Source organism: Juglans regia, chromosome 3, assembly GCF_001411555.2.
Source record: "Juglans regia cultivar Chandler chromosome 3, Walnut 2.0, whole genome shotgun sequence".
NCBI classification, from domain to species: Eukaryota; Viridiplantae; Streptophyta; class Magnoliopsida; order Fagales; family Juglandaceae; genus Juglans; species Juglans regia.
In genome coordinates, this window is record NC_049903.1 from 11,731,281 (window position 1) to 11,755,802 (window position 24,522).

General features: G+C 35.5%; 1 protein-coding gene across 1 annotated transcript; it reads right to left on the reverse strand.

The window, feature by feature from the left end:
• Positions 1–2,394: 2,394 nt before the first annotated feature.
• Positions 2,395–4,726, reverse strand: LOC108990951 (9-cis-epoxycarotenoid dioxygenase NCED2, chloroplastic-like). The gene has a single exon (XM_018965076.2). It carries the CDS (start codon positions 4,624–4,626, stop codon positions 2,803–2,805), a length of 1,824 nt encoding a protein of 607 aa, XP_018820621.1. The 5' UTR covers positions 4,627–4,726; the 3' UTR covers positions 2,395–2,802.
• Between the last annotated feature and the right edge of the window lie 19,796 nt (positions 4,727–24,522).

Below are 24,522 nucleotides of genomic sequence, written 5' to 3' on the forward strand. Positions count from 1 at the left end.
CATAGATGTATGCATATATTTATCAATATATAAATGAGTTTTAATCGAGTCGAGCTAATGAGTCGACTTGAGCATAAACGAGCGAGCCTTAACAAGTTTTAGCCGAGTCGAGTCAAGTCGAGTTTTGTCGGATATGTATCATTTACAATTCGAGCAGGTATTTATTTTCATGAACGAGCTTTTTTTTTTTCACGAGTTGAGTTTGATTCGAGTTTGACCGAACGAGTACTGAGCGGGCTATTTAACAGCTGGTTCATTTACAGCCCTACATATACCTTTGGCACATGTTTTAAAACTTTATCTAACATTATTCTTAATAAATAAAATAGGAATCCATTCACAATATAATATCTTTTTGGTGGTCAAATATAATTATTTTTAAGAAAAGACGGATAGGAATATGATTGATCATAAAAAGACCAACTCAAATTGGGGGTGGATCTTTTATGATGTGAAGCGTGAACAAAAACAATATATACATGACTTATCGTCCAAATAAATTTGAAACTTGTGGTAAAAAAAAAATTATTGATATACATATAATATATTTTATAACACATGTTTAAAAGTGAGAATATTTTTTATAAAGTAATGCTTTTTTTATAAAGTATTTTACTAAATTATTTTTTATTTTAAAATATAATTATGTAATGAGAAATGCTTTGGGTCCCGAATTCGAATTCGAGATCCAAAAAATGTCTCGAAATGGGACTTTTTTCTTTTTTACAGAATGATTAAAAAAATATTTTTTAATGATGTTGTGAATTTTTTATTTTTTTTAATCCTGAATTTGATACCTGGCCGGACTCTTACATAATATATTGTAAAGGACACTGCTATGGGTTCCGAATTCGGGATCCATTTTGTGTCCCGAATAAGCTTTTTATTTTTTTATGTATTTTTTTAATCATCATAAATATTAAAAAAAAATAAAAAAATACAATATCATTAAAAATATATTTTTTTAATCATTCAATGAAAAAAAAAAAAAAATTACATTCGGGACAGACAAAGCATTTCCCTATTGTAAAAGATGACATGTATTTATCATTTTTTTTAAAAAAAAAATGATTGGGTATTTCGTTTCGGGATCCGATTTCTGTCATCTTTTGAATCCCATCATGTCAAACCCCCCCGCGCGCTAATGTCGGGTTTGACCCTTATTTAATTGGTTGGATGCCTCTTCGAATAAAAGCTCCCTTTCTCTTTGTAACCGACCATTGTGGGGGTATTTCGGATCTTTTTAGTTCACGCGCCTCAATCACCAAACTATGCCTGAATCAACTCACATGTTACGATTATTATGGGAATAATTTTATTGACCCATGATTTATGCATACATTTTGAATATATACCATGTCTAATTATCATTTTTAATTAATGTATAAAAACCATTTAACGATGAGTTTATGCTAAATTCTTGTGCTTTAATTTAATTACTATCATGGAAATCATATGATGAGGTCAAAAAATATAATGAAGTTAAAAGTTGAATAAAATATTATTAAAATATTATTTTTTTAATATTATTATTATTTTAAGATTTGAAAAAAATAAATTACTTATTATATTTTACGTAAAAATCTAAAAAAATTATAATGATGAGATAAAATGAGATAAAATACTTCTACTATTCAAAAGGCACCTTAATAATGCTGGATATAATTTTAGAATGTACAAGTCTTGCACATTCTTTTCAAAAAAGTGAGTTCTATCGTAAAAAAAAAAAAAAAAAAATTGTAGTCTTGCACTTTTTTGAAAAAGTAAGTTCCATAATAATAAAAAAAAAAAAAAAAAATCTTTTATGTAAAACTCATCTTTTTCCATATTTTTAAAAAGAGAGTTAACGGAACTTCCTTACTTTAAAAAGATCATTTTCTAGAAAGATTTGATTGGACATTTTGTTTCTTTAGATTTTTTTCATTGAACCATGGATAAATAAAATATCTTACTTTGATTATTTTTCTAAGAGAGCTTTATGCATTGATTTTGTCCTTTTTTTTTTTTTGAAAACATGCATTGATTTTGTCCTTGATTGCCTTAAAGCTCTAGCTAGCTAGCTAGCTAGGAACTCACTGCAATAAAAGCTTATGTTAATTTTTCTATTGAGTTCATTGTGCCATGGCGCCTCATCAACTCGGTTATCCAATGGCAGTGGGAATGACAATGACAAAAACTACTGTACTACTTTCCACAAAATGGACAAAGTGTTTTCTCTACACATGCAACAGGAGGAACATCATGTGATTAGTAACTATATATGGTATAAGTATTGGCATAACATTCATAATATATATGTCAAATTCATACCTTAATTGAAACTTGGAAGAACATCCCCCCCCCAAAAAAAAAAAACAAATATGTAAAAAATTTGCAGCAAAATTCAAATTTCATGGCAGAACATCCACACAAGTAGTACGTGCTAATAAACAAAACATGATGTTGCACAAAATTATTATTTACATGTGGGAGTAACATGAAGATCAGGAAGATCTAAGAGGTAGAGATGATCTCCATACCACGCACGTACAGAAAATGAATCCAAAAGCAAATTAAAAGTACAGAAACCAGCTGAGCTCGAAATCTACCACCAGGGCATAAAGCTACAAGCTGGGTCCCGAAAGAAAAAAACCTAATAAAACTAAAATGGGAGTAGGGTTTTAAATGTTGAAGGAGAATCCGGGGACCAGTCTCCAAGCATCCCTCTGGTGAAATTCTCCCTCTCCCTAATTGGATTGTACTCAAACTTATTCAAAACAAAGCAAACGAGTAAACGTCATCGCCCACCACCCGTGTGTATACCTATGCCTGATTTTTCAAGTCCTTTGATTCTATAAACGTGCCATGAAAACCATACGGCACCCTCGAAGGTAGCTTTACTGATGCTTCTAGCTGTAAATTCATGGCGTTCACAATCTGGAGCTCGGATTTCCATGTCCTCTCGTCGTGTACAAAAGCAAGAATATACCCATCATCTTCCTTTTCTGAATTGGGGTCTCTTGGCAAGAAAAATGGCTCCCCACCATATCTTCTATCGCCGTAAATATACTTTTTTACGTCCCCAGTTGAAAAATCGACCTTGGCGAAGCCGGATACCTTTGGCCACGGTTCAGCAATGGCGAGGTAACCGTACCTTGTTTTCCTCCCGAGCTTGTTCCGGTTCACCATCCCGACCTCTAAGTTCACCTGCTCGGATTCCGAAAGTATCGGTCGGCGGGTGGACTCTCCAGTCTTCAAATTGAGTCTGATCTCAGAGAGCACACTCTTCAAGCTCTCATCGCATTCATTGAAGATGGAATCCGGAGGTGTCATGCATGACCCGATCACCACCACCTCATCTGACTCCGGCTCCTCCCAAGCATTCCACAAGTGAAAGCAAAAGGTGTCTGGGGACTCAACCCATATAATATCCGAGGCATTACGGGCATTCTTCGAGAGAATTCCGAACCGTGATTTCTTGTTCTTGTCATACATCACGGGAGAGCCACCTCTAATCATTTCCTGGAGCTTGAACACCATTTGTTGGTCTGGAATCACCACGAAATTCTCAGTGATTGCGAAGTCATGCATCATGGTAGGCACCGGCACTGGAATTTCAACGTCCGGGGACTTCTTTCCATCCTGAGAGAACCTGAAATACTTGAGATACGGCTTCTGGATGACATCGTAGCTGAGAGCAAAGAGTTCTTTGGTAACAGGGTCGACCTTCGGATGAGCAATCATGGTGGAGTGAAGTTGGTTTTCAAAATTGTATCGGCCTACACTTTCGAGGTCACCCAAGGAAGAGATTCGGACCTGATATGGCAAATCGTCCTCCGACATGGCGAGCAGTCTGTCGTTGAAGTACACTAATCCAGCGTTGGCGACTCCGGTACCCTGGTTGTGGTCGACCAGCCCGAAAAGCCCTCGAGCGTAGAATAAAAGAAGGCGCGCGACACCAGAGTGTCCATGGAGCTCACCTATGGCCTTTGGGAAGACCGGGCGGCCGAGTTCTCGCTCTTGGACGAGTCTTTGCGTCTCGGTGAACCGGCATGCGTAGCTGACGGAGCCGCCACTGATGGTGACGGCATGAACCATGCCGTCACCGTCGAAGAGGTGGTGGCCAGCAACGGGTTCAAATAGAGGGTTGGCTCCGTTGCGGAGGTACACGCCATTAATGCATTCGGGGATTGTGCCGGTGATCGGAAGTGATTGCCGAACAGGCTGTTCAGGTACCGGAGCGAAGTTTCCTGCAATCTGAAATCTTGGGTCGGCAGTTTTCGGAAGTGATTGTTGGCTCTCGCGTGAGAGCAACGCGCCTTCCGCCATGTCCAAGGCCACGGCCGCAGCTCTTTGTAGTAAATTCCACTGTGGACTTTGTTTGGTTTTGGGTTTGACGGTGGTGTCTTTTTTGGTAGTTACAGGGTGTTGGTACCCCTGCCGTTTTGGGAAATGAAGCACCGAAGGAGAGTTTAAAGCGCAGTGTATGCGAATGCTGACTCTACTACTGTTGTGCTTCTTCTTCAAGGAGACGGACCTTGATGGAAAGCCCAAATCCACTAGTGATGAAGAGGAATACAAAGATGTGTGAAGTATTTGGGCTTTAGCCCAACTACTAGAGCTGGGTGGAGATAAAGCAGCAGCCATGGCTTTGGGTGTTTTCTCTCTCAGTAGAGTGAAGGCGAGAGAGTTTCTCAATGGCTCGTTTTGGAGAGAGAGACGGAGAGGAAAAGAGAGAGTTTTGGAGAGAACGGGAGAGAAAAGAAGTTATAAATAGCCGATGGGGGGGGGGGAGAAAGAGAAGGTTTTTGTTTTGGTATGGCGTCCACCTCAGACATGTAAGAGAAGACCACGTGGTAGTTTTGTGGAAAGGGCACTGGGGATTGACATTAGAGGTTTCCAAAATATACTGGCGTGGGGCACCCCAAACAACCACCATACACAGGAGAGAGAGAGAGAGAGAGAGAGAGAGAGAGAGAGAGAGAGAGAGAGAGAGAGTGTGTTTTGGGGGTATATAATTGGAGGGGTCCTATAATGAAGGACCAATAGGAAGTCGAAACAGAGTGAGAGTCACAAAAAGGATCGAGGGTGAAAATTAAATGAGGAAGGAAGCGAGCAACTCAACTCTTATAAGTTATAATATATGTATATTTCCTTAGAAAATGTGAAGTCCTAACACCGCGTTTCTACCTCCTATTGGAGGATTCATGAGTCACTCTCCCACCCACATGGCCGTCTTTCTACTACTCTCTTTAAAACCGCGAAATCTTGGTCACTTCATGATCATCACTACTTGCCCCCACAATTACCTCACTCTCACTCACACCCTCACACACCACACAAACTATGATCCCCCTCACTCCTCCGTTATGAGCTCTTTTATTTTTTATTTTTTAAAAAGGTACTACTGGTCTCTTCTCTATCAACATCCATGTTCATTTGGTCCCCTTTCTCTCTGCCTAGCCCATTCCTATATACCTCGATCCGATATTAGTTTTTAACATGCACACATGCACGCATGCATATATCTTTTTCTTGGCTCACTCATCCATTAATTACTTTAAGCATTGTTTCTCTCTCTCTCTCTCTCTCTCTCTCTCTCTCTCTCTCAAGATATATAATTTACTCTTTATATTATATAGAATAAGTTTGACCCACACGTAAGAGATAATGTTAGAAATATAATATAAATAATTAAATATATCTCTTTATATCAACTTAACATTTTAGAATATTCATTAAACATTATGTTAGCTTTTTTTAAAATAAAAATTCGATAGAATACTATATCATTAGAATGGAATACAGTATAATATATAACATTTTTATTTAACTAATTAGCATATATTGTTGTCATTAAATTTGTTTATCTTCGTTTACATGTCATGATACGTACATAGATATATCCAAAACCTTCTTCTACCTAAGATGGCTTCGAGGTTCTTGACTTCTTGTACGGTGGACTATAGGCCGATCCTGTCGCATTAACCAACCAACCGGCCTCTAGCTCGCTCATTCGATCGTGTTTTCATTCGGTTGGTTCCTATGTTTTTGAGAGAGCATGCAACAATTCTCATCATGTTGCATAAATATCAGGCACCCCATATGAATTATCGGAAATATATATATATTATATAATTAATATTTATTTGGAATAATTATTGCATGTGTAACAATATATAATAATATCCATTGGCCATGACAATAACATTTCGATGCTTACCTATTAAATATAAAACGCTTTATATTAGCATCGTATTTAATTGGAGGACCCCGCCGTTAAGTCATGATCTATATATGGGGGGAAAAAAGATTGAAAGGAATTCCGCAATTAATATATGTTGCATTCAAGTTGAAGAAAGGGCCCATTAATGCAGTACCTCGTGGGAGGGTAGCTAAGGGGTTATGTGATTTTGGACTTTAGTGAGTATTGTGTTTGGGTTTTTTGGTTGCGGTCGAAGATCAAACCCATCGGATACACTGTCGAGGGCCACCGGACAAAGAAAGGACGAAATTGATGGGTGATGGGTATCTCATCTCTTTCTTCAACTTTCCGTGGAAATGTAAGCCACAGTTGTAGATATCAATTAATACTCGATTGGGATTGGCTCTTTCATCGTCGATCTTCATTGATTGGAAATAATTCCTAGCTAGCTATCTAGCTAGTTACAACTACTTTTGGCCGCTTTTCCCTAATATATATATCTGATGTCTCTCTTCCTAGCTAGACCTAGCTAGCTAGCTAGCTAGAATTTGTAAGACACCAATGATCATTACATTCTTATAAATATATATTCAATACTATTTCTACTAAAAGATTTCATAACAATATATAAATAAATTTACATAATTTCTTGTGATACTTTAAACTTAGTTTATAATAAAATTAATTTTATAATCTGAGACACAACGATCAAGCAATAATTTGTAAGTTTAATTTTATATAAAAAAAAAATTTAATAGGTAAAGCATTTATTTATATGTATATATTTATTGAAATTAAATCTAGGTCATTACTTAAGTGCATGCGCATGAGAAAATGATGTGCGATTTACTTCCACATGATTTATATGCCCTATTAGTTTGGTTGGTATCTACTGCTATTTAATTATATATATTGATCAAACTATAGTTTGTACCATCTTGTAAGAAAGATGCACGTGAGTGATCCTATGCTGGGGAGACAAGTGAAAGTTAGGTGCCATATATAAACGTACGGCTCTTTACATCTCATATTGTTCATATTGTCATTTTCCGTTGGCCAATCTCTAACATGAAGATTTTATCCCTAGCTCTCTCTCACACGTACACGCAGTAGTTTATATTAATAAAGCTAGCTAGGGAGTCCTAATTTATAACAAGCCAATCAAACACAGACATGTTTTACTTTTCCATTGTTTATGCTAGCTAACAATTTATAGTCTTATTATATATTATAAATTATTACATGGACCATAGTCCCCCTAATGTCACGCATGACTCTAAACAACATTGAGTGCGAGTACTCTTTGCTAATTTTTCTATTTTTCTATTCAAAGATCAATATATAGAGATGATCAGACAGAGGCAGTACTACTGCTCTTCATGTTAATTGCCTACCATTCCAATATCGATGCATCTCGAAGTAATATGCATGTCATTCTTAAGTGCTTCCATGTGTCCGGCCTCATCATCATGACAAAAATATGCTTCTTCTTTCTTTTTTTTTTTTTTTTTAAATTTTGGCAATATTAATATATATATATATATAAGTAATTTTCATGTATTTAGATAAAATTAAGGAAGTTGATGCCAATGTACGTACGTTGTCATGATGTTGATGCCAATGTTTCTGATGAGCATGCAATCACATGATGAGAGTGGAAATCCAAGGAGTTTTTCAATATTTTTCTTCTTTCAATCCTTTTCATGCAAGCCGAGTACTCATCATCAGGCCGGATTTTCAAGTTTTTTTGGACTACTTACTCCCAACCTTTCGTCATGGTTGTTTCCCTACTTTGAACTTGCAAACCCTAATTGGCATAATTTATAATATAGTCCAATGGGATTTATGATCCCATCAGAGGGGATTATATATATATATATATATATATATATATATATATAGCTTGAAAACATGATAAGCAAAAATGAAAATGTGCAGTGCTTCATGACTTGGACTCTAATGATTTAAGTACACTTCAAATCAAGTTTATATAATATGCTCTGTTCTCTCTAATTTCCAAGGAGCTAGAGAGTAGTAGTACTACTGTATGTGTGGTTAATTCGTCATGTATTTCATGACATACCTTATTATATATATATATAACTAAAAAATTAGGATGCACCAATATATATATAATTGGTGAGTTGCATTTGTGCTATTGTTTTATTCTCATTTTTCTCATTTGCAAGTACTATATATATATATATATATAATTATATTATATGGAGCCTGCTGAAAAGAAATTAATTTAATCGACTTAATGGACATGTATGAGTTGCACAGAGTGCCTTCTTGCTCTTATATATTAATCCAAGTCGTACGTCGAGGCTCATGTGCTTGCAATGCATTACATCATTTCACACTTCCTTAGGGCGCTAGTGGATGAGGACGCCTTACAATCAATAATGCAAGGAGTGAGTAACCACACATTAACTAATTAGTACGTACTGTGCACGCCACAACAACTTGTTGAGTATTTTGCAAGAATCTGCAGGAATTTGCACTGAATTTATTCCAATTTTAATTTTCAATACCTTGCTCTATATACGTACATGCTTTTTTGTACCATGGCTTTTGTCTAGTTGAAGCAACATTACAATGCGCTGGATATATATCACTACAAGAAAAATGAATTTTTGTAGCTATTTAATTACATCGAAAAGATTATTTATGATTAAAACAGATTTATTTTAACTGTAAATAGTCATTTTATTAGAATTAACTAATCATAAATAAACAATTTTTTTATAGTGTATCTAGCTCCCGGCCACCATATATATATATAATATATATGTATATGTATGTATATATATGTACATGAAATTAGCTGGAAAATACCGCAATACATATCCACTTGGAAAACGAAGCGACACTTGTTGAGAGGACAGCTCATCCAATTGGCTTGACAATGACAATAAAACCACCCCAAGTGGCTTCACCAAATGGGTACAAATGTACTACATTACTCAGTGGCATCTGGATCATGCACTAGTGTCTCCTCACTTTGGGTACTATATATTATATATATGAAAATTGCAACTTTGTCTATTTAATTTGTTCATTTATTTTGATATCTCATGATGTATTTTAATTTCTTTTTAAATTTTTTTTATTTAATAAATAAGAAAGTGACTATTAATGTATTGATATTTTAAAAAAATATATATTTTAAAATGATAAAAAAAATAAAAAAGCCAATTTAACCCATCGGTCACTTAGCCGAGTGATGTTACTCAAGTGACAAAGTAGCACCGATATATGTATATGTGTGTGCGCGCTCGCGCAGCATATCATAACATTGAAATTGGGATTTCTGCTAATTAATTTGATCTCCCCTTCACTAATTTGTCATTTCTCATCATGAATTCTCTTTGGTTTGTGTAGATATAATATATATGACGTTGCTCACTAATTTATTAACTAATTAGATAATTAAATATAGTTTTCAGCACGAGAGCTGGAGTACATGCATGCATGATAGGTTCATTAATTTACATACATTTATAATAAAGCTAGCTAGCCCGGCCCTTGTGATTACCAATAATGAGCAAAAGTTTAATTAGGATGACTAGTACTGTTTGTCATCCACGAGGCCGGAAGATCATCGATATTCACATGGTTTGCTCTTAAAATTTTAATTAATTAAGGGAACGCCCATGCAATGAAGAATAATAAATTAATGAATCGGCTAAAGCTCCAGTACCTTTTGGTAAATATTAATTAGAAATTGAGGAGTTGGTTACTGCCGTTGTTAGCAGTTGGCACGTGGATTAATGCACATTTGACAAACCGAACAAACCGAAAATATCTTGAACCCCGGCCCGGCCAATTAATTAATTTATGCTAATTAGATCGGTTAGTGCAGTGATTGAAAAAGATTGATCGATGTCGGTCAATTAATTAGTATATCGAGATCATGCGATTGGAATATTGAGGCCGGTCGGATTAATTATAGAATGAAGTGAAAGTTATCATGTGATCTCTAATAATTAGTACATCTAATTCATGTTTATCCAACAACTAGCTAGGAGATCAACTGATCGATGCTTGCAAGCAGCCTAGCCTCAACTACACGTTTTGAGAGATCAAAGGGTGCATTTTTGTCTGAATGGTTTCGGCAAGCCCGGCCAGGATCACTTTGATAAGAAAATTACTAGTTTAATTTATTATTAATAAAACCATAATCAGCAGTACTTTAATTTGAAATTTTTCTCCCATTATTATTATTTTTTTGTTAAGCTCTAAAAAAAATCGGATCCTAGGTTTCATTTTTATTTTATTTTATTCTTGTTAAACTAAATGATGAATTCTTCTACTTATCATCAATACATGACCATATATTAATTGGTAAGGAAAAAAATAAAAAATCATGTGTGGTGTGTGGTGTAGGAATGATGATCAGTAGAATTTTTCATTATCCATATAATAATATTTTTAGTTGAGACTTGGGAACTTAGAAGATGGGTCGATATTCATGATATTTGAGATCTAGTGGAGGGCCACATCATGTTTAGCACTAATTTAATTGAGGATCACATGGCATGACTTGATACTAATTGCGAGATCAATTAAGGAGGATCACATGTTTAGCACTTAAGTGATCAGAATCAATAATTGAGGTACTATTGGTATTTGGTAATTAAGATTTAAAAATTCATGTATTATTGGAGAAACAAGATCATGAACCATTGATTGATCTGTTGCCGATCGATTGGCACACATGGAAAGGCCAGGGTAATGATTGATATCATGAACTTATTGGATTAATAAGCAACAAGCAGACAACATAAACGTACACGATCCGATCAATATTGCTTTTATTTCGTTTAATGTTATTCATTAATTGGTTTATTAATTAATACGTCTACATTCTTTTTGTTTTTTTGTTTTTCCCCACGTATACACAATATGGGTACTGCATGTTAATTTTCACATCCAAGGTGATCGATAATCCCAATTATTAGTAATAACTTCTTGAGCATTAATGCTAGCTATTCTTCAACATCATCAAATTCTTGAAATTAATTTCAATTCTCTTGATGATCGATTTTTAATTAATAATTAAGCAAATAAATTGAGATTTAATTTCTTCATGATCTATTTAAATTGTTCACTCTTCGATTTACATTTCCTTTAAAATTCTAAGTGTTATGCTACATGAATTATCAAGAAGGATTAATCTAATTCATACGTAAAAAAATTAATATAATATTAATTAAATTATTTAAATTGTTCACCTTTTGATTTTTATATTTTTTGGCAGATAAGGTTAAGCCAATCCACTTTTAGGTATTTGGAAATGGACCCTCTTCAAATATATTCAACCTCTTTAATTTTCCACTTCACTTAAAAAAGAAAAAGGAGAAAGCTAGCAGTACGCACGCACCTAACACTGATCTATAGAGTAGATGATCATCAATGATGCATGCATGGATGTGGTCCTGATCTTCCCTCTAATATTATATAGTCTTCTTTGTTCTTTCAGGAAAGATGGATAGAATAATTGGAAATATTTGATTAACTAATATCGATATATCAGAAATAAACTGCCAATTACAACCAATATCATGACCAGTACCTAAGCCGATCAGCACCCATTGAAGTACTAAATTCAAGTATCGGCCTACATGGTTGTGTAAATTACTGCAAGAAAAACATGCACATTATACAGAGATCAGCTTCCTCATGAGTAGTTAGTTTTATTTATGAGGCCTATTTAGCTGTTAATTAGTTTTCTCAGTACTCCTCCCCGGCCTTCATGTGTGCATTCACTTTCAGCACAGACGGTCAAGTAGTACACTTCTAGAAAATCGATCGATCTGAACTAAAGTCGCGTTGAAAATGGCCAAGAATTAGGCACAGAAAGGTTAAATTAAAAGACTAGGGAAACTGGTATGAAATTACTAGTGTTAGGCTCGCTTGTTTTCTGTTAAGCAACTAGTGCTAGATTCTAGTCAAAAGGTAAGAAATTTTGAGGGTAGGCTCCGAGAAATGACAGAAAGATTTGAATATATAGCACTAATGTGTACGTACGTTCGGCAGCACATGATGGCTTGTAAAGAATTTGGGGATCGAGAATTTGAGATGATTGGACAATATTTGATCTTAAAGTAAAACATCTTCCACGTACAGCTGGGGTTTGTGGAATTCGATTGAGTCTCATGTAGCAAGAAATTTTCCCTGGGCATTTTCGCAAGCCATGCTCCTTTTACCTAATTAATCATTTGATCAGAGTCTCATGTAACGCTACAACATCAACCATTTGAGGGGGATTCTTTCTGCTTTCTTGTGTTTGATCGAATCACGCATTCTTATTATTAAGAGTTCTGCACGCTATATATGTATATACACAAGCAATAACTACCCAAAATGCTACTTTCCACCTAATTTAAACCAAACTCTCTCTCTCTCTCTGAGTCAGAGCTAGCATTATTACTACAGTGTCTTCCTTGGGCGCTGATCTTCCACTTACTGCCTTTTTTCTTTTCTTTCTTGGTTAAGCATCAATGAGTTATTGGGTTGTCCTGGTTCATGAACCTGCAGAAGAAGTGCGGGAAACATCTCCCTTGACTATAGTACTGATATGCTTCTTTATGAAAGTGATCCACTAATTTAGGGTAGTTCAGTTAATCCATGAATTCATATCTCGATCTTGTCCATGTAGTAGGTCCTACACGTTTTATCCTGTCTTCAAAGGATCCGTTCAAGTTGCTTGCAACATGGTACCATCCGAAAATGGTGTTGATCTCTTTGTGCAAATCATGCATATCTATATAGGAATATTAATCGATGAGACATGATATACATTCACACATTTTTCTCATCATGTAGTGTAATGCATTGCACTAGGAAGACGAAGATTATTAAAAAGACCCCTTATGTCTACATTAAGGTCCTGATGATGATCATAAGTTGGATTTGATAATATTGCTGCACCAAACAAGTCCATTGGGGCACGTAATCAGCTTTGGTCTTAATCTCACCTTTCCTTATAATCTTTGTACATGTAATAGGCAGACGTGTGTGGCATATATCCTATTAAGTAGCATGAGATTCTCTTGTCAAGTTCTTCTTCTTCTTCTTCTTCTTCTTCTTCTTCTTCTTCCATGTCGATCTTCTTGATCTAAATTCATACCAAATTATGAAATTGCCATCAGACCAACCCAACTATACAATTAATTACTTGCGGCACTTTATAAAAGAAAATCGGGCAACAATTTAATAATTTTGTCAAACAATGTGGTTATTGTTTTGCCTTTCATTTATTTGGAAAACCAAAGACTTTCTGGGTTGCAGGTACGTATAAACAATATATATATATATTTATATGCATGTGATCAATTATAAGAGTCGCAATTTCCCACCGACTGCAACCCTTTTCTTACTTACGTACGTATGGTGGCCTTAAAAATCCACGTAACGTCATCGACGGACAAACCCGTGATGAAATTCATGTCAAAATAAGTAAGCAATTAATCTTCTTCCAAATTAACTCATGATGATCAAATGCCATATTGCGAAAATATTGATCGATGCTCAAAATCATTTTCCGATCGAAGATGGGATTCATATACAGAAGTACTACTACTACCAAATTAAACATGATGTTTTATCGTGTAACGTCGATATTGCATACACACATGTAGATCACACGCAAAAGAAAAAGAAGAAGAAAAATACATTGGGACAAATCATCATGTGCATGCATATGCATCGATCGAGTAGTACTGTCATTTGCATGTAAAGACAAGGAAAGAATCATTGAGAGTTGTCAAAGTCTGAATCTTTAGAGTCAAAATTGCATGCTTTTGAGACGGATCACTAGTTTGAAGCGCAACATATAATAAATATTCGGAAGATTTGGTAATAAATCACTTCAGTTAATTAAGCTAATTGGATATATAGTCCGTGCCTTCTACGGAAATAACAGCTAGCCAGGAAAAAGGGTAATTATGATCACTGACCTAAAATTATCTGGATGATATATATGCATGTTCCACTTCAGGGCAAATATTATATTATTAATTTAAAATTTTTAAATGACTTCGGCTTTTAAAAGTAAATTATAAGTTTTATGGGCTTGTCTAGACTTAGGCCCAATAAGAATGGGCAGACTTGGGCTGGGCCCTTGGGATGTCGATGTCTACATGAACATCAAAACGTCCTTAGATCAGTTTGATCCAAGGGCCCTTATAAAAAAACATATATCCCAAGTACTATGAGACAAAAAACAGTGAGTTTGGAGACAGTATGGATGCATTAGGCCCATTGACTTTCGTGAGGTGACCAAAATTTGAATAAAAGCACTAGTAGTGAAATTGGTATGTCAAATTTTGGCTAGTTTATTTAAAACACATCTATATCAAACTAGACAAGTGTACAGTAATTTTGACCATCATGATTTTGCCTGGCCAAATCTAGCAAGCCCAAATCCCTAGCCAAATTATTTTTTGGCCATCAAATATTCTTCCCTTCCGAAGCCTCATTCTCCACAAAATGGGTTCCTTGCTATGTGAAAACACTACACCATCGTTGCCTAAGGTCATGGATTTAACATAGAATCAACTTTGCACAAAGTCAAGTGGGATCATTTCTTTTGCCACCATCCTACTGAACACCTTCTAGCAAGGCCCGTCGTCGCCAAACGCTGCTTTTTTTTCTTTGTCGATTCGTTTGCATCAAGACCTAGGTTTCTGTACATTGCTCTTTTTTTTCTTTTCCATGTCGTTGTTTGGTTGTAGTACTTCCTGCCGAATGCCTTCCATTTTTTTGTCAGTTTTGGGTCCAGTACTTCAAGTTCTAGATTTTGGTTATTTTGGTTAAGCAAGATAGTACTATATTTTGGTTTCCATAGGTTTCCAGTTGAAGTTTTTTTGTTTTCTAGTTGCTAGTGATATAGATCGTTGAAATCTTTATTTATAAGATGAATTAAAATGGCAAAATCAATATTTTAATAGAATAATGATGGATTTGGAGAGTTTGTCATTTGATAATGTTGAAAAGTGGCTAGCAAAATATTGAAAAGTGAATTTTCTAGTCAAAATTTAACCAAACTTTAGTTAGGCCACTACTAGTGCTCTAACACCAAAACTACAAGCATCTTGATCATCTAGACTACATTCAGCATGGTGGGCTGTGAGCCCAAGTACAAGTTTTGGTTACTGCAAACTCTGTTGTGGATAGAGTTGTGCTATCTTTTAGACTTCGGTCTTTAGAGATTTGCCATCTAGACTAGACCATGTCAGTCACGAAAGTGTACTGGGAAACTACTAACGTTTGTAATTGACTTGTTATTTAAGTCAACTTTTTATGTCCTCATTTAATGAATGGAATGAGATTCGTTGTTATATAAAAAAACAATAACCAATATATAATAATATGTAATACTTTAGTACCAGTACAACTTGTAATTAAATATAGTACAAGTCTATAATACTAATAGGAATAAGTTAGAAATTAGTATAAAATATTATAATGAGTTAATAACATGTAATACTATAGTATAATAACATGTAATTAGACACTAGTTAAATAATAATTGTTAATAATAAATACTAACAATTAAAATTAAGTGATAAAAGAATTATAATAACCATAAATAAAAAACTTAGGGTTACAACAAAGATTAAAATTGATTTAGGGTTTAGATTAGGCCTTTTGGGTTTGAATTAGGGTTTAGGAAAAAAAAAAAGGTCCAATAGCCCAGCCCAAAAGGGCCAAAACCGCAACCCAACCCATAGTCCACGTAAAACGGCGCCATTTTTATATGGAAAAAGGGCATTGTTTTATGTGGTAACTTAACGCCTACGCGTTCCCCTCCCCCGAATTATTCATTTCTTCTTTTGAGTTTCAAATCTCTGATTAATTTCTAACCCTAGGAACGGCTTCTACCCCCTGCACAGCCTCTCTCTCAAAATCCCACCGCACGACCTCTTTGTCTCTTCTGGTAAGCCCTCTCTCTCTCTCTCTCTCTCTTCTTTTGATTTTATCATAGAATTTTATAGGGTCTCAAGGCTAACGAAGCTGCGAAGGATGAGTTTTTTCAAAAATTCCTACAAGAACTAACGGTATCAGTGTAAGTTTTGAATTTGTGTGCCGATTTGATTTCGAAGTGCAAATGAAAAATGGATTGATCTATTTCGTGATGCTTTGTGAATCTGCGTAGATGCTTTGTGAACCCTCCACCATTATCACATCCCTTAGCTTCTTCCATTATCATTAAACAACATCAGCATACAATTTTTTCAACGGAATCTGAGATCCAACATCTAATAGAACCTCAACAATTACTCAACGTTTTTCTTCTTCTAAATTGGCATTATATTTATCAAAATATGAAGAATATTTAACATTTTTATGAATTTATATTAATATACACATATTCGATCATTATCTCTTAAATCTCATGCAATCTACAAGCCTAACCTTCTCCCTCTTCACCTCCTATTATTGTTTTTCACAAAATCACCATTAAACAAGTTTTTACTTTAGAACAATTGGAAAAAAAAAAAAAATCCTTATTTTGATTATTATAATTATCAATAGGCATGGACAAATATCTTTCTAAAGCAAAACAAAATCCTACGCCATTCATGCATGGTTTATCCATTTTGACAAATCATAGGAAATAAAAACACTCCAGTGATTGTTTTTATTGATGTGAGATTATTAGGGTGAATAGGAATCGGCTGGATTGATTGTCGCCGATGGAGCCCAGTTGCCAGAGTCCAAAACCGGTCGAAAACAATGGAAAACGAGGCAGCCGGCGGTAGAAAATAACCAAAACTAACGTCGGCCAGTTCAGTTCCAGTTTAACCCAAGTTGAAACCGCCGAAGCGGGCGATATAATATAGATTTATATATTTATATATTTCTAATACAAGTTTTAAACTATATGAAAAAAATAAAGAAAACAATGCCTTTGGTCTTAAAGAAATGACGTCTTTTTTGAATTATGTTAAGACTCACCCCCACCCCTTTCTTCTTCAGCCGAATTCCATCTCAGACTCTCTTTCTCCTCTCTCTGGTGAACCCCCAACGACCTAGTTCCCATGCCTCTCTCCTTTCTTGACGAAGGTAGCTAGTTGTCCATCTAGTTGAATTAATCTAGATTATTTATATGTGGCTGTGATTTCACTGATTTGTGTGTTGAATTATTTGTGATTTGTGAATTATAATAATGAGATGAGATGAAACACTTCTTGTATCCAAACAGAGCCTAAATCTGCCATCTAAGATTTTTGTTGAATTAGTTCTCTGACTTACTAAATTATTATTTGTGTATGTATAGACAGTATAAAATTTTTAGAGCACATTCTTGGGTTGTGAATAGTAATCTGAGATCTATTTTACTGTCATTGTGAGTGCTCTTACTTCTTACTTATAGTTCTTAATATGTTTTGCATGACAAAAAAAAAAATTATTATTGTTAAATTAAGATATTCTAATTTGTAATTCTAATTTGTGTTACGCACTATGTATAATGTACATGTAAGATTTATGTTTTGTTTTATAAATTAGATAGATTCTTCGTCGACTCCAGTTGATGTTGATTCAAATGAACCAATTAACTTGGGAGATGATTTGAGGAAAACTCAAACATCAAAACTCCTAGTGCCCCTACTAGTAGTACTTGTCCATTACTTATAAAACGGAAATGGAAGGAACCACTTTATGAAGGTGGAAGGTTGTCTTGTAGATGATTCGAATGCTAAATGTAATTATTATAGCAAGACGTATACTTGCCACTCAAAGAGGAATAAAACTTCAATAATGCAAAACCTTTTGCATTCATGTCCTAAAAATTTTCATAAACGTGGGCCTTATACCAAAAAATATTGATAGGTGAGACAACACCTAAGGAGGGGGTTGGAGAGAGTGATGGTAGTACATTTGTAACCCACAAATATACTAAAAAGGCTATGAGGTTTGCGATTGGAGAGATGGTAATTATCGATGAGTTGCCATTTAGAGTTGTTGTAGGACAGTGATGTAGGAAAGTGTGTTGGTCACTTGAATCTCAGTTTAAAGTATCATGTCGTGTCACGGTTGCAAGAGATTGTATAAAATTGTATGAGTTAGAAAAGGGAAAATTTAAAAAATGTTTAATGATGGTAGCATGAGGATTTCGTTGATACATGGATATCGATACAAATGTGAATTATATGTGTCTAACTGTACATTTCATTGATAAACATTGAAAAATGTAGAAAAAAAATATTAATTTTTGTCCAATCTCTAATCATCGAGGGGATACTATTGAGAGATATGTTGAGTTGTGCTAGGTTGATTGGAGTATTGATATAATATTTACTATAACTGTTGATAATGCAAGTTCAAATGATACTACAATTTCATATTTGAAACATTTTTTTTACGGAGAATGTGTTGGGGGGAAAGTATATGCACATGAGATGTTGTGTTCATATCTTGAACATTCTTGTAAATGAGGGTTTGAACGAGTGCAATAATGCCATCACTACGGTTAGAAATGCAGTTAGATATGTATGTTCATCCCCCGCAAGATAAGACAAGTTTAAGAGATGTGCAAAAGACGAAAAAATTGATGGGTTAATTATATTTTGCCTCCTCAAACTATCACCTAATACACAATGTGCCCCCAAAACTATTGATTGCATCAAAGTGGACCATCTTACTTTTATAACATCTCAATCCCTCCCTTTCGTCTACAATGAGAGTTGAATCAAACGGAAGACTTGCCCACGTGCTTCTCACATGCTAATCCTTCAATGCAAAGACAAAATCACCCCTCACTCCATCGGCTTCCATTTCCTCAAACTGAACTTCATATCCGAAAATTCCCAAATCCATGGCCAAAATGACTCGTTTCATTAATGCCGAAAAGGGGTTTTGTTTCAAAGTAAAGAACGTCTGACTTGAAGCCATTAGGAGCGATGGAGAAATAAGCTGGGGTAGACTGCAAAGAAGGTGGGGGCGACGAACCCTAACAAAGCTACCGACCACTGTGTGAGCTGCCAACCACGACGTCAGCGTCCCCTTCAAGCTGTTAGTGACTCCATTGCAGAGGAATTTTTTTGTAGAGCTCTCATTTAAATTGCTTTCTCCATTGCAGGTATCTCAGTAATTGTTAATATTGATAACAAGTCTCCCGCCTTGATGTAGCTCAAGAATGGTATAAATGACTGTACGTTGTTAGGTGAAAAAATGATTCGAGTTTATTGTAGAATAAGAATGCTATAAATGATTGTACATTGTAACTCAACAATGTTCCAGTTTATTTGCCATCATATTGATTCGATATCATGCTTAGATAATGTTCTAGTTTAGTTTGTTAGGATTCTTTTCTCCTTTTATATAAAGCTGCAGTAGTCTGTAAAGAATAATATTGATTCAATTCTATAGAGTAGAAATTTTTTGGCTCATCAACCTCTCTTTTGACTAATTCCTTTCTACATTCATAATTCTGACATATTTCAGCAGGTTGTGAAAGATGTCCACTGTTTCATCTAGCACAAGCTAGGGTGGTAAAGCACCACTAGATGGCCCATTTTGCCGTTGCAATATGCGAACACGTCTAAAAGTGTCAACTACGGATGATAACTACAAAAGAAAATTTTGGAGATGCCCATATTGGACTCCTGGTTGTCAATATGGGGGTGGAGACAGGTTTTGTACATTTTTTGATTGGGTAGATGATGATTTTTGCTCCACGTGCAGAGATGTTGTTGGCCAGCTACGAGATAGACTTTGGATACGGAGTCGTGAGTTCAAGATTGAGAAATCCGAATTCGAGGCTAATTTAGTGATGGAGAGGGAGCGCATGGAGCATATCCAATAGTTATGCAATAAGTTGAAGGAAAAATCTTCAGAATTGGAGGCTAACTTAGTGATGGAGACTGAGCGCATGGAACATATCCAACAGTTTTTGTATAAGGAGGAGGAAAAATCTAATATTTGCACAAGAAATACAATAACTGCATATAGTGTGGTGTCATTGTAATTGTTCTAGTTGTTGCTGTTATTTGCATAAAAATGTCTCATCATGCTAATGAAGGTCGTCATTACTTGATGATAGCGTAGGATTGGTTAATGTAATTTTTTGGATGTGTATTGACTGTGGTTGTTGTTTTGAATTTGATTGTTGTATTGAACATCACTTGTTGTATGTAATTTAGTTATGAAGTGAATTTTATGGCAACAACTTACTGTGTTAATAATGATTAATAATAATGTCACCCTACATATCAAAATCCCTCAATTGGAACAACAAGTCAATATTGCCAACAAATAATGTCATCCTACATAATAATGTCACCCTACTGTGGACCATTACAATAAAAGTTTTCCAATAACAGTAATATCATTAAGCCCTAACTACACCATTACAACAGCAAGTCAATATTGCCAATTTGGTCGCTTCTGTTTCTCCTTTTTATCTTCATTCATCCTCTCCACACATGAAGATGACTCTACATCATTCCCTTTTTGCACACGAGCCTTGGCAGGAGGCACTTGGGTGTTGGGTGGCTGTTGACCAACTCTGAATGGCATCATCTTATCTGCAATCCAAGATGATATGACAATGAGGTTCTTATAACTCCTGCTACAATCATGTCTTGGATTCATAGACTTTATCTGGAAAGTTTGTTGCCCTCTAATCCAAACCCATAAACCCGGTAAGGACATTTAGGGGTATTTCAAACAACAGTAACCCTATCCCCATCATTCTTTGCAAATTTTATCGACTTACCTATATTTAGTTCAACCTCCTTATTGTCTCTCTAAACTGTGCTGTAGATCCAAATTTCATTCCAACAGGTATATTTGGCTTCTCCAAGTCAACAACTTGAAACTCGGGGAACTTAAAATCACGATATCCTTCGTCACCACTATAGACAGGAGATTGAAGGACGTCACTTGGTGTCATATAAGAACAATTACCTGCTAATTGTGAAAGCAACCACTGTTTAGCAAGTTCTGAAAAATGAACACTAAAATAATAAAAAAAGAAAATATAAGAGTATTTTATACCTATGTCATCCTCCTCTGGCCACCTTGGACCACTTCTGTCTTGATTCCTCCCTTCATCCTCAGCATTTGAGGAAGATTGTGGCTCTTTATCATCAACTGTCACTTGAGACTCAACACATTTACTCCTTGGTTGTGCAGGCTTTGACCTCGATGTTCCCACTGTGTTGACATCAATGTCATACAACTCATCCTCACTACTCAACACTTCTTTCCAAAATGAATCATTAAGGGCAGGTTTGGTAACCAAAACAAAACACAAAATTCTCATCTCATCTCATTTCATTATTACACATTTTTCAAATCTCTATACAAAATATAATAAACAATTCAACTTTTTCAAATCTCAATACACATTTTTCAAATTCCAAAACAATAATAATATTAAAACATAATATTTTAAATTTCAAAACAAAACACAAAATTCTCATCTCACCCTCCAAACCTGCCCTAAGTCTAAGGGGACGTGCTCATCCTCACTCACATCCTCATCGACATGATGATCATGCAAAGAAGACTGGTGCACTGAAATTCGAGAATGAGACACAAGATACAAACGAGCCAATTGTTGATCTTGAAGCGCAGCCACCATAGACAGCACATCATGGTCAGATGTAAGCAATTTAAGACCATTGTGCATCCCCAAGCTAGGGTGTCTATAGTAGACTAGGTCACCTGGATGGTAACCATACTTGGCCACAATCGTCTGTATCTCAATCCGTGATAGCTGATCCTCATCATATGGTTCATGGTACACATCAATTTTACCCTAAACATATTCCCCATTCTGCCGCCTATCAATTATCCCACCATGATGGACTTGAAATAACAAATTCCTTGGAGCCATCCTATAAAATATTGTCTATTAAATTAGTCATGAACCGTAGTCAATAATTAGACCAACCATAAAGTAAGCAAAAGTAAACTATTGGACCAAACAGATAAATTTGGTCATTTTCCTATGCAAGGGACCACCTCTGTGGTCCCTCTGTCACAACCTGACAATAAAGACAACAACAACACACCCATGTTATTGTGTTCTCAAACTGAGACAACTAACGCCACTCAGCAATGCACTAGCGTCATATTAGGAAGAATACAATAGTGGACTCACCTATGTGCAACGACAAGGGCATCATCAAAATCGAAACTTTGACATTCCAAATTACTCAGTTTCACACGAAAAATATACAAATTCGATGAAGATAAAGATGGAGTCATTTTGAGATGGACTCACATCTGCAACACCCACTGCGCGAAGAAGACAGATACCAACTCGATGAAGACGAATGAAAATATTTTATGAAGCCACTAAGATTGGTGTGAAGGCGAACGAACACCAATGCGAACAACAATCGATCAATGGTCACTAGTTTCTGAGTTAGAGTTTTCGAATTTTGGATTTTGGGATTTTCAGATATGAAGTTCAGTTTCTGGAAATGGAAGCCGATGGAGTGATGGGTGATTTTGTCTTTACATTGAAGGATTAGCATGTGAGAAGCACGTGGGTGAGTCTTCCATTTGATTTAACTCTCATTGTAGACGGAAGGGGGGGATTGGGACGTTATAAAAATAAGATGGTCCACTTTGATGCAATCAATAGTTTCAGGGGCACATTGTGTATTGGGTGATAGTTAGAGGGGGCAAAATATAATTAACCCAAAATTGATTGTAAGAAAATAGTGTCTTGGACTCTTGATGTACAAAAACGATGGAACTCAACCTACATAATGTTAGAGGTGGCTAAAAAGTTTGAGAAAGCTTTCAGGCGGATGGAGAGTTGAGATTATAATTATTACTTCTCTCGGATGGAGAGTGGAGATTATAATTATTACTTCTCTTACTTTGATGATGGGCACATATGCCTGCTAAAGCTAAGGAGTGGGAGATTGCGGGTGTTTGTTAAGTTTTTGAAAATATTTTATGATGCTGCTAATAGATTTTTTGGGTCTTTATATGTGACAGCCAACACTAGTTTTAAGAGTTATGTGATCTCCAAAATGAGTTGATTGTGCTGAGCGAGAGTACTAATAGTTGTTTGAAGAGTATGGCCATAAACATGAGAACAAAATATGATAAGTATTGGGGTTATTAGATAGGATGAACTTGTTAATGTTGATTGCAGTTGTGCTTGATCCACGAAGCAAGTTAGAGCTTCTTACTTTCCACTTGAACAAAATTCATGATGAGTTTTGTGCTGAAACGTTGACGACACGTATTAGCAGATTTGTATGCCGAGTATAATGCTACTTTTGGTTCCACCATGAGTACCCAGGCGCGTGAGCCCCTCCAACATGTAGAACCATGAATGATGGAGATGAGAAACGTGAGACAAAATGGTTCTACTAGTGTTATAAAGCATCTTCCACCATGTGATCTACTATTTCCAAAACAGAAGTGGATCGGTATTTATCAGATGGTTGTGAGGCACTTAGTCCATCGTTTGACTTATTGACTTGGTGAAAAATTAATGAGCCTAACTATCCTATACTTACAAGGATTGCATGAGACTTGTTGGCCATGCCTGTTTCTACGGTTGCATCCGAGTCAACATTTAGACAGGAGGTTGTGTGCTTGATCCTTTTCGAAATTTGTTGGCTCTGAGAACCATAAAAGCACTTATCTGTACTGAAAATTGGTTAAGGCATCCATCAACAACAATTGATATCCAAGAGGCTATGGATAATGTGGAGAGTTTCGCACTAGAATCAGGTAATGTTTTCTTTGTTTTCATTGTAATTTAAGTTTAGTATTTTTCATAATCCAAATTCACTAACATTTGATGTTTTATTCTTATTATTAATCAATGTTTGTATATAGAGTTGGGCGTACAATCAAATGTGACAACTATTGAAGATTAAAGGTTGAAGCAGCAAACATGAAGATCACTCCCAATTTGTTGTCATTTATCTATGTTATGTTTATTATTATTATTATTATTATTATTATTATTATTATTATGTATTGTTGCTATACTTAAGACAATTTGTTTTTATCTATTTATGTTATGTTTTTTACTTGCATTGTTGCTATGCTTATTGCTTAAGAATATTTGTCTTTATTTGTAATGTGCAATACTAAACAGTAAACATCTAGTTAGGACTATTCATCCAGGTTCCGACCCTTGAACCCGGCTATACACGGATCAGAACTTAGGTTTCAAACCCAAACCGGGTTAGTCCGGGTCAGACCCGAGCCGGAACCCTGGTTGTACCCAATTTTTTTTTCATACTCCTTGTCCTGCGCCAAAGGAATCGACGCTTCTTCTTGGCTACGTGGCCAGGTTCTTCTACACAACCTTCTTCGTCTAAGTGGTTTAACATGGACTG